The sequence below is a fragment of the Penicillium bovifimosum genome, assembly GCF_028826915.1.
Source record: "Penicillium bovifimosum strain IBT 22155 chromosome Unknown utg000004l_segment0_segment0, whole genome shotgun sequence".
Taxonomy (NCBI): Eukaryota; Fungi; Ascomycota; class Eurotiomycetes; order Eurotiales; family Aspergillaceae; genus Penicillium; species Penicillium bovifimosum.
Window position 1 is genome coordinate 309,323 of NW_026622713.1, and position 10,834 is coordinate 320,156.

The window sequence follows — 10,834 nt, forward strand, 5'->3', positions numbered from 1 at the left end:
GCGTCTGGCTGACCGCCAGCGGCGCCTACCGCAGTATGTGTCGCTGCCGCGCCTAGACTCGCCGTTGCCACCCGGGCGACCGGTTCTTGCAGTTGCAGGTACATTTCACAGAGCGTTGCTTGATATCAGTGCTGCCATTATGACCGATGTCTTCAGTATGCGCATATGAGGGATGTCACCGTTCGGGACGGCCTTTCTATTGCTATTCCTAGCTACGTTCGCCAATCTGAGTAGCCTGAACCGGCCTCGGAAGCCCTTTTTGTAGACTTCCGCATATGCTCGGTTGTAATCTAGGACCTGATACCTGTAAAACCCTTTACGGCTCATCAACACGCCTGGAGCGGTGGGCCGCAGGGCATAAAGAAACCTCCGGCTGCAGGCCATCTCAGTTCAGTCAGCTCGGACACGCGCCGAATTTCCTCCGCTCCGCTCAGCACATTATCACCTGTAACGCCTCCACCCCCGATGGGCGCTTACGAGTTGCTGGTACGATGACATCCTGCTGACCAAATAAATAAGGGTTAACTCCGAGGAAATCACGGGATTTACCATAAGGTTAGCACGGGATAAGAAAGTTAGTAACACCGATATTCAACTTCTTCCTAATTAGCTAGCACTGATGCATAATGGAATAAAACAAGGTTCGGAGCAGATAGTAGAAATAGAATCAACACAATTGATGACAGCGCGCTAACCTGATATGGTAAGACGCGGGTTTAACCGTTTAACCTTACACATATCTGTGAACGTTGATTGGTCTTTTCGAACTATGACCCAAGAACTGCTTGATCTCGGGATCTATCTTTAGTTCCATTATCTCCGATGAGAAGACACATAAAGGGGAAGATGTCGCGTTGTATGAACTGAACATATCAATTGACTCTAAACATATCTTGATTCAACTCTTTGCTCTATCTCGTCAAAACAAGCGCACTCAAGATGACCACCACCAAACAAATCCTCCGCTCCGAGGTCATCATGGAGAAATACGGCAAGAGACTTGCCGGGAAGACAAGTGAGCATGCTCTCTCCCTGCTATATAAACAGAAGCTCGAAAGCTAACATACATCGTCCTGTAGTCCTGATCACAGGAGTCTCCGATGAATCCCTCGCAGGCGAACTTGCCCTCCAAGTCTCCACCGCCAACCCCAAGCTCTTAATCCTGAGTGCCCGAGCCGAATCCAAGGTCTCAGGAATCAGAGCCAAGATTCAAGCTTCTGCCCCGGAAGTGCAAGTCCGCTTTCTAAAGATGGACTTGAGCGACTTCGCCGACGTACGAAAAGCGGCCGGGGACCTGGCAGATGTATCTCAAATCGACCATCTAGTCTGCGTCGCCGGTGTGATGATGCCACCTTATTGCAAGACAAAGGATGGAATCGAGTCCCAGCTGGCAGTCAACTATTTGGCGAACTTCTTGCTTGTCAAGTTGCTTCTGCCGAAGGTTCGTGCTGCGGGACCGGAGTCATCGGTTATTATCGTGGCTAGCGGGGCGGTTAGACTGGGGAAGATGAGCTTTGAGGATTACAATTTTAGTGTTAGTACCCTTCCTTGACTTATGCTCGATGCCCGGTAGTATTGACTCTGGCGTTGTTTGCTACAGAATGGTGAATCCTACGACCCTATGGTTGCGTATGGGCAGTCGAATGCAGCACGCGTCATGTTTGTCAAGAGACTCGGCGAGAAGTTGAAGAGTGAGAAGATTCGTGTGTTCAGTATTGATCCTGGTGGTATGTACTTTTGTGCCCGTCCTTAGGTGGTGTTTGTTGGATTTGGCGCGCTGACATTTATAGCGATGCAAACTGGCTTGCTGCGACACATTTCTTCTGAATTTCTCGAGAAATTCATAGAGTTGAGCAAGACAGGTCAACGTATGTGCACTTTTCTTTGACTATGCTTTGATCATCTGCTAACATGATTCTCCAGTGATGAAAGATCTGGACGGAAAGGAGTTCTCATACCCTCCGATTACGGGTACCTCGGAAGGAGCTGCTACTGTCATTACTGGCATGGTTGATCCGACTATCGCAGGTCAGTTAAGATCCTCACTTAGGTTTTGCATAGGGCTTTTGTTGATCTTGTTTATACACATACAGAGTACAACGGCTCCTATCTCTACCAGAACGCGGTTGCAGATCAGGACCTGCACACTCACGTCAACGACCAAGATAACTGGATCCGGCTCTGGGAGTTGAGCGAGGACCTAACCGGGGAGAAGTTCTCGTTGTAATAGAGCTATATAGCTAGAGCTTGGAAAGTGTTGGTCTCCGGGCAGGCAACCATGGCAATCAGGCATTACCAGGGGACAGAACTAGATAGTTAGATAGTCTTTCGCTCTTGCATTTCCTCTCTCTCTCTCCTTTCGTCCCGACGTCCCATCTCGTCGTTACTAATAGCATACAATTGATTCTCCATCACACTGCATTGCTCTTCTATAAAAAATACACACAGATAAGTTTTTCAGACCGCCCGAACTGGATGAAAATGTCAAAGTTCGAAAAAACTCCTGATGAACAGTATATACAGAGGCGTTCGTGACCCAGACCACCGGCTGATGAAGCGTCCCAATCAGGTTAGCGTGGCAGAATTTCATAAATTCGGCAGAATCAAAGGCGGTGGTCTGAGGTCACTGAGGCAAGGAGCGTATGAGGTGAGCGTACGGAGTAGATGACGGTGGATAACTACCCGCCAAGATTACGGAGTACAGCAGCCCCATGCAAAAGGCGGTGGACTTGGCTATCCACCGCCTGCGCGTCAAAAGTTCGGCAGAACTTTTGAATCATGTGACACATATCGTCTGAGGAAACTGAGGTCAGAACAAGCCGGTGAACTGATAACTGCCAGTCTCTCAAATCAGGTACTGGACTTACCAATATATCAAATTCTTGATCCACTCACTGGTGTTACGGTGTATAATTCGAAATTCATTGAGTTGGGAATCCAGATCACTCGGAAATACTCAGGGCATGCACATCACATTCTCATTGGCCGTCATCGAGACGCGACCTGTCTGAGCAACATGTCTGCCGGCCGCAGGTCTGGACGTCTCAAAGGCCCAAGGGCGGTGTACGTCGATGATCCATTCGAGGCAGCTGGACTCAGTGACAACGAGGAGGAGTCCAATAAACCCAAAGTTTCTTCAAGGCGGAAAGGCAAACGCGCAGAGGCCGAAGATTTATCTTCAGATGATGAATTTGTCGCTGGTTCTGGTGATGAGGTCGACTATGGACTTGACGAAGACGAAGTAGGGACAGACGCTGCAGATGACCCAGAAGGTGAGTTAGGGTCACAAGGCGGTGCCTCTGAGCCCGAAGAAATGTGGATCGGTGCTGCTGAAGGCACTCTGAGGAAAGAGCGTTCGGGATTTCAACAACGTGATACGCACGCCCGGAAGCGAAGAGCAGATGCGGCGGCTCTGCCAAATCCAGACGAGACGCACTCCCGTGGCATAATCGAGCCCAAGGACCACCTCTCGAAGACTGCCTATTATACTCTGACATTCGGTACTGATGATCGAGATCTAATGGCCGCCGTCCACTTCCGTATGCGTTGGAACAAGGCCCTGGACGTTGCTTTTCCCTCTCGCGCTACTTTGGAAGACAGAGAACAGAAGCCTTCATACCTCTACGGGCCGACATTTGGCGTCCACCCAGATGATATGTTGAGAGAAAGCACACGTGGCTGGGACTGGTACTATGACCGGGACACCGGTCCGATTTTTAAGAAAAAGCAGCGCATCCACAATCTGGAAGAGTCCATGATATTTCAGAGATACCTACCTCCACCAGATGCACGAAAACATGGCATTTTGCTGGGACCACACAACAACCAGCAACTGTACAAGCTCGGTTATCATGAGACTTTTGATTTTGGAAAAGCCTGGAGCACCCAACCAGGACAGTCAGAAACCGGGACCAGGAAGATTCGAGAGGGCTGGATTTTGAACATCGGTCACAAGGCACTTTGCATGGCTTGGGCTCCAAACCAGGATGGCCTTACCCAGTACCTCGCTGTGGTCGCACCAATCACAGAAGCACAGAAAGCGCAGTGCACCCCTGAAGGAAGTGAGCCTACTACGCCATTTAGGCCTTCACATCCAACTCCTAGTGCTCTGCAAATCTGGGAGTTCAAAGGGAAAAAGAGCGAGACTCCCACAATCACTCTAGATATGGAAACCAAACCCAGGCTTCGACAAGTCCTGTGTGCCGACTGGGGCGACCTGAGACGCATGTCATGGAATAGCATGCCTAGGGCCAAAAGAGAGGAAGACGAAGAAGAAGCGAGAAAGTCCATTGGATTGCTCGCGACCGTATGGGGAGATGGAAAGGTCAGAGTCTTGGATATCAAGACAGAACGAGGGTCACAAAAAACAGAATATCGTCAGTGTCTCTTCCGAGGAGTTCCAAGTAGCCCCGCTAACGCGCAATATAGTCAAAGTTGAATCGCCCGCCTTTGAGGCAAGACCTCCAGCAACAGTCTGCACATGCGTCACTTGGCTATCTCCCGGTGACCTTGCAGTAGGCTGCGGTAACGGATTTGTAGCAGTCTGGAACATCAAACCTTGCTCTGAGCCTGAACCTCTACCTTATTTTTATCGACCGGTACACGACACCTACATCTTGAGCATCACATCGGCCTATCCAGCCCATCCCCAACTCATCATCACTGTAGCTATGGATGGCGAAACGCGAATGTGGTCAACCATCGATAGCTCGAGTGAAATGGCCTCGACCGTTCGCATGCGAGGTGCCTCTGCCTACATCAGCTATTCTCCTCTTTGCCAGTCTGTGATTGCAGGAGACGAAAATGAGTTCGCTCGCATCATCCCCATTCGAAGATTCATCAGCACCACAGTCATTGCGAGGTTCACAAGCAACATCTCGGCCATGGCACCATCTAGTACCCATCACCCTTGCGCTTTGTTTGGCAGTACTGCCGGTGAAGTTGCAGGAACGAATCCGTTCCGACGGATCCTTTACAATAAGGAACAAGTATGGCAGCAGATGTGGTTCACTCATGAATGGGTCCGGCCTACTTCGGAGACAGACACTCTGGGCATTAGCCGATTCTACGATGGATACCGGGCAGAAAACCAGAAGCTGGCAAAGAACAAAATGTCCGAGTCCAAGCCGATCATGGGGATGGGGACTTCCACCATCTACGAGGAAGGCACCCACGTCACAGCTCTTGGGTGGAACCCCAATCGCCACTGTGCAGGGTGGGCCAGTGCTGCGCTGGGGTGTGGGTTATTAAGAGTGGAAGACCTTGCTATCTAGTGTCTTACCACGGCGCCAATCAAGCCGGCAGTGTAGACTGTGCATAAGATCTACCGATGTTGACGCGTCGATCGGGGTCATCCAAACATCATAGTTGATCTATGAAAAGAATTCCAGGCGACAGTGAAACGTTTGTGCCATCGCAGTTGTGTCTGAGTGGAACCCTAAGAGCCCCAGCCACACCAATTGCTTAGTAACGTCGCCGTGGAAACCCCACAGCGGCATCGTGGTTGGCAGGTGCTCCAAGTGGGGCCATGGTGATCCAAAGTTGACCAATCACATTTGATCAATAGCTCCATAAAAACAAAAAATAATCAAGGCCATGGCTGGATTGCCGCCGACCCAGCCACTGTAGATCCCAGCCGCCTCTTTTTGGACCAATAAAAGATTACCTCGTAGTTTGATAGTAGATCTTCTGCGTATAACTTTTAAAGCTGGACTTGAGACTGCTGTGCTCTTCCTTTCTCAACTTCCCACACTCATCCCTCAAGTCTCTGCATTATCCATATCTCAGTTCTCCTGTTTGCATTTGAGCCCTTCAATACCAAGTTCTTCCAATTGTTTCTGCAATCTTCAATCTTCAATCTTCAAATACTTCGTTTCATCATGCATTTCGCTTCGGTTGCGCTTGTCACCCTATCCTCAATTAGCGTGGCCTACGCAGCGCCTTTTGCCAATTCCGAGGACGATGCTTTCGTTCGCCGTGCCACCTACTCCGTGGTCAATGCCGACGGAGGCACCTCTTCTACTTCTAGCCAGGTTGCCCGTGAAGTCGACACTATTATCGAGACCTCTACAGTCACTGCTTCCGGAGCCAATGCAATGCCCGTTACTGTGACCGTGACTGCTACCCCCTCGAGCGTGGCCCACTCGACTCCTGGCGCCAGCTCTACTCCATGCACTTCATCTTCCTCTTTCATCCGCCGAGGTCTGAGAGCCGCTGGTCAGCCCGCAATCTTTGCGCGCGAGTACTCTAGTTCTTCCTCAGCGTCGATTTATCCCACTTTCTCTGTCACCGAGTCTCTCTATGCCCGTCAGTGGCCTACCTCATCAGCAGCTTCATCTCTCTATGCTCGAGGCTCGTCTGCTTTCGGGACCGCCACACCCTCTATCAGCGCCTCCGCCTCCGCCACTCCCCTTGCCGCTCGTGGCTGGTCATCTTCTGTCTCTGGCACTTCATCGATTGCTAGCTCCACTGCTTCGCCCACTTCCATTGTGGCGCGCGGCTTTAATGACTGGTCCTCGTCTGCTTCCGTCTCCCCCTCGTCCTCCAGCCTGAGCGCCTCCGCTTCCGCCGCTCCCTCGAGCTGGGGCGTGCCTACTTCGGCTGCTCCTCTTGCCGCCCGCGGCCCTTACGGCTGGTACTCTTCCGTCCCCGGAACTTCCTCCGTCGCCCCCTCCGTTGCCACCCCTTCTACCTCGCCTGCCATCGTAGCCCGTGGTTTCACCTCGGCTGCTTCCAGCATCTCTTCGCCTGTCTCCAGCACATTTGCCGCCACATCTACTCCTTTGGCCTACTAAGGCAAATAGGATTGCCAGGAACTATTTTGCTACTAGCAAAGTAGCATGGGAATAGACTTTCATGAGAAAACGACACTTACGGTTCCGAGTTCGAGGAATTGATATGATTGCGATACAATGAGGCGGGATCCGACCTTTCCTTGGTCAAGGACCAGTGATTAAATGACTTGATTTGTTCCCATCACGGCTTTGGGAATGCATACTTGACAGGCGTTTTTACCAGGTGCGATTTTAGAGAAACTACAATTCATCATTTGTATTCTACTGTGGATATGGGATTGGGTTTCGCATGGACCTGACACATAGGCTGGATTTGAACATTTGATGGGCCCGGATTTACATAGAATGGAAGGTTGGGCGGTTTACAGACAATGCATAGTGAAATGAAATACATGAGACTTCCAATTGACTATTTCATCTTGTGGTCTAACAGTATCATTCCCTAACTAACCCTCCAGTAGAGACTTCAAGACATCGGCAGGTGACCGCGTCGGAGCAGCAAGCTCCAGGATCTCCTTGCTAGATGTAGAAACCGAGCATTTGCCTTCCCACCCAGCCTCAAGAGACCGCTTAGCGGAGTAAAGGACGTTTTTCGATTCTTTGGTTCCTGCGTACTGGTACTCGAAAAGCATGTCGACGAAGGAGACGTCTTTATAGCGGACATCCTTCACGGGTGTACCAATGTACTGCTCAATCATTTCGACAATCCTGTTCCCAGTGACATCCTCAGGCCCATTGAGAACATATTTGGCCTTATTGTGCGCGGAAGGATCTTCTTGAGACAGGAGATGGGCAGCAATCACTCCGACCTCGTCAGGGTCGATAATACCGACAGGTGCATCCTCTGCCAGCAGCAGCCGAAGAGTGTCCTGCTCCCCAGTCTTACGGTGCTTCTTGATCAACTCCGCAGCAGAGGACATGGCAAATGTCGAGAAAAGATTAGGCTGGAGAGACGTCCACTGTAGATTGTTGAACTCGGGTGAGCCTAGAAGAGCCTCGATGGCCCAGTGTTGGCGTGGATAATAGGCAGGGCAGTCCGGGCGGACATTTGCAGCTGTGGTTGAGATCCGCACCACATACTGGACGCCGGCGTTGAGGGCATTCACGTGAAATGTTGACTCTTCGGCGAACTGGTTGGGCTCATTGTGGGGTGCAATGAATGCTCTGGTGACTTGGTTTGTGCGGAGCCATTCGGCGGTGATTTCCACCCAGTTCTGCTCTATCACTTCCACTCCGGGAAGTTTGGCTAGTTCCTTGGCTGCTGGACTTGTGGAAGAGCGGGTGAGGGCAATAATACGGTGGTCGGATAGAGTGCTTGATTGAAGCAACTTTGGCAAGGTTTGAGTCACGGCTCGGCCGGTGTTGCCGGTAGCGCCGACGATCAAGATGGAAGGAGACATTGTGTATAGAAGAGATGTAGTTGAAGAGCTCAAGATCAGAGGGTTTGCTCCCAAATTATATCTTTTCCTCTTTCGTGATTTCTAATCTGCGATTGAAACTTACAAAGCCAACATAGTAGTATTTGCAATTCGAGGGTGGTCCAAGGTTGATGTCGCCAAGACTTGCTATACGCAGTGGGTCCCCGCTGCATAACTACCCGACTCCGTGGACATAGATCCACTGCATTATTCTTCTACAATAAATCGGAAGATGTGGGGAGTGGCGGGAGATACGACCGGTGAAACGGGTAAACCAACCGTCCGATTACTAGCCGCGGCGAGAAGGTTGGTCCGCGAACGAATCCAGGGAAGAAACGAAGAAACAGTGCGAAAACGAGACGACCGGCCCACAAAATGTCTGCTGAAAAGACCTTCTAAGAAGGTCCTAGACTGTTAGACATAAGTAACATTTACAAAAACCTGAGGCTGTCGAACCTCCACTGAAGTAATTGCCCTTGCCCTTGGCTTATTTTTCCTAGAAACACATCAAGAGATTCTCAAGATATTTTCATTGCTTCAAGAAGTCACAATTCATGGTATATGAAAATCTTCTCTCTGCGTGAGTACCCATTCCGTGGCGTCTGTTTTCGATGCATGCTCATGATCAAATTGCCACTGCACAAGACCGTCGAGAGCTACCTTAAGAAAAGCACCACTTTGCGTGAGGTTGAAGATGGTCTTCAATTCGCTTCCGTTGAGTATAGGCTTAGCGAGTGATGCGTTTTGCAAGCCCTGATCAAACACATGGTCCATGAACTTTGAATATCCGTCAAGTAGGTCGGCAAAGGTGCCATCGTCCACCACCTGAGAAATGGCGTCGGCTAACAGCGCATACAACACTTGGAGCTTCCACGACCTACCCCAGGACCTGACTGCCATGCCGACAGCGCTTCGGGATATCCCGGCTGAAGCTGTTGCAACCTGTCGGACGGACGCATGGACAGAATCCATGTTCTTGAGGCAATCGCCCAGAATTTTTGATGTTTCGCTTGTTGTCTTGATTGCCCCGGTTGCACTCTTCACAACTTTCTCGATGTCGGTTCTCCGAAGTGATGCGAGCGGCGCCCAGGCCGCCATCAACCAGATGTGCTCCCGTGCTTCAGACTCCCAGAAGAATTCATGTTGCAACAGAAACGCAAGAGTCCTGAATGCGAGGGGCCATGGATTCGGCCATGGGATGTCAGGCCCGCTGCGGGGAAAAGCATGTAGCAGCGCTTGGCTTAGATAACCTGGTGGACCTAGGAAGACCGGGGAATATAGATCGCTTTCATAGAGAAGCTCAAAGGCGGTCAACGGATCTGGGCCCTTGATCATTTTCTCAATCTCAATCCCCACTCGCTCGCGACTGATTACATTGAAAGTCGTTTGAACGAGTGGGTCTTTCATCGCTTGTACTGTTTCTTGATCAATTTGGAAGCCAAGCCGGCTGGCAAATCTGACCAACCTTAGGATCCGAAGAGGGTCATCCGTGAAGGTCTGAGTAGGCTGAAGTGGTGTCCTAATGATGCCGGCTGCCAAGTCTGATAGCCCCATCTGCGTATGATCTTCGACTCTTCTTCTGTTCAGGTTGTAAAAGATGGAGTTGATTGTAGCATCGCGGCGATAAACATCTTCTACCGCAGTACCGAATTCGACTTGAGGATTCCGGCTTTCGTCTGTATAGACTTCCTTTCTCAGGTTGACAAGGTCGAGCGACAACCCAAATATTTCGATAGCTCCTGTCTCTAGGCGCTTCAACTTTTCTGGATTGCTGTTGATTATATGCAGCCCTTTGATGGTTGGGGGCACACCAAGCCTCTGGGCTTCGGCGATGTACTCTGCGGCCGAGCGAGCAAACTGGTCTTCGAGGGCTTTGCCGAACTGAGCCCCAGTCATGGAGCTGAGAGCCACATCGATATCCTGGCTTTCGCCGCCGAGTAGTTTGTCTCGAACCCAGCCCCCAGCGAACCATATATCGAGATTGGTGGAGTCATGGCTGTTGTACACGATGTGATCCCGGCAGTCGAGCAGAAGCTTTCGCAGAAGCTGTTCGGCTGGTGATAAGTCTATTGTAATTTCCGATTGTTTCGCCATGTTCTGCTAACGAGCGACTTGTGATGACGTCTGTGTTGGTGAGCCAGTCAAGCACTTCGTGCTCAAGACAGCCGCCAACTTAGAAACTCGTAGGCCTGCTGGCCTGGCGACCCTGTTTTTGCACCTTGCCCCCCTTCCTGTGTATGTATCAGTATGACGCTATCTTGGGAGATGAGTCACCGTCACGAGTGCACGACTCTTGATCGTGTCGAGCGGCGCGGCCAATAATATAGTCTCTAGGAAACTGATGCATGTACTTCCGGAAGCGCCGCGCGAGTGTTGATGTGCCAACGATACAGACGTTTCTGAAGAGTAGGTAGTCAGTAGTATTGGCAGGTACGGTGCAGGAGGATAACCATCCACTTCTAGAAGGTTGGTCATGTGAGGCCTCCGAGGCTCCGAAGCTGAAACTGTTCAAATAGCTGTAAGCTGGGCGTAATAACCACGTGACTTCATGATTTTGACAATTGACTTCATGTGCGAAATGATAATCCCCGGGCACGGGTTGCCGGGGAATGAAGCTGCCGA

General features: G+C 50.7%; 5 protein-coding genes across 5 annotated transcripts; 3 read left to right on the plus strand and 2 right to left on the minus strand.

Annotated features, from left to right (window-relative positions):
- Positions 1–939: 939 nt before the first annotated feature.
- Positions 940–2,227, plus strand: N7515_004398 (uncharacterized protein; the record flags this gene model as incomplete). Its single annotated transcript, XM_056665142.1, has 6 exons — positions 940–1,015; positions 1,080–1,534; positions 1,601–1,727; positions 1,791–1,868; positions 1,924–2,028; positions 2,094–2,227. 6 exons carry the CDS (start codon positions 940–942, stop codon positions 2,225–2,227), a joined length of 975 nt encoding a protein of 324 aa, XP_056522092.1.
- Positions 2,228–3,016: 789 nt separating this feature from the next.
- On the plus strand, positions 3,017–5,273 carry N7515_004399 (transcription factor TFIIIC subunit TFC6; the record flags this gene model as incomplete). The annotated part of the gene is made up of 2 exons (XM_056665143.1): positions 3,017–4,376; positions 4,429–5,273. The coding sequence occupies 2 exons, from the start codon at positions 3,017–3,019 to the stop codon at positions 5,271–5,273; spliced, it is 2,205 nt and encodes a 734-aa protein (XP_056522093.1).
- Positions 5,274–5,879: 606 nt separating this feature from the next.
- Positions 5,880–6,794, plus strand: N7515_004400 (uncharacterized protein; the record flags this gene model as incomplete). The annotated part of the gene is made up of 1 exon (XM_056665144.1): positions 5,880–6,794. The coding sequence occupies one exon, from the start codon at positions 5,880–5,882 to the stop codon at positions 6,792–6,794; it is 915 nt and encodes a 304-aa protein (XP_056522094.1).
- Positions 6,795–7,240: 446 nt separating this feature from the next.
- Positions 7,241–8,194, minus strand: N7515_004401 (NmrA-like family protein; the record flags this gene model as incomplete). Its single annotated transcript, XM_056665145.1, has 1 exon — positions 7,241–8,194. The coding sequence occupies one exon, from the start codon at positions 8,192–8,194 to the stop codon at positions 7,241–7,243; it is 954 nt and encodes a 317-aa protein (XP_056522095.1).
- Positions 8,195–8,764: 570 nt separating this feature from the next.
- N7515_004402 (poly(A) polymerase) lies at positions 8,765–10,306 on the minus strand (the record flags this gene model as incomplete). The annotated part of the gene is made up of 1 exon (XM_056665146.1): positions 8,765–10,306. One exon carries the CDS (start codon positions 10,304–10,306, stop codon positions 8,765–8,767), a length of 1,542 nt encoding a protein of 513 aa, XP_056522096.1.
- Between the last annotated feature and the right edge of the window lie 528 nt (positions 10,307–10,834).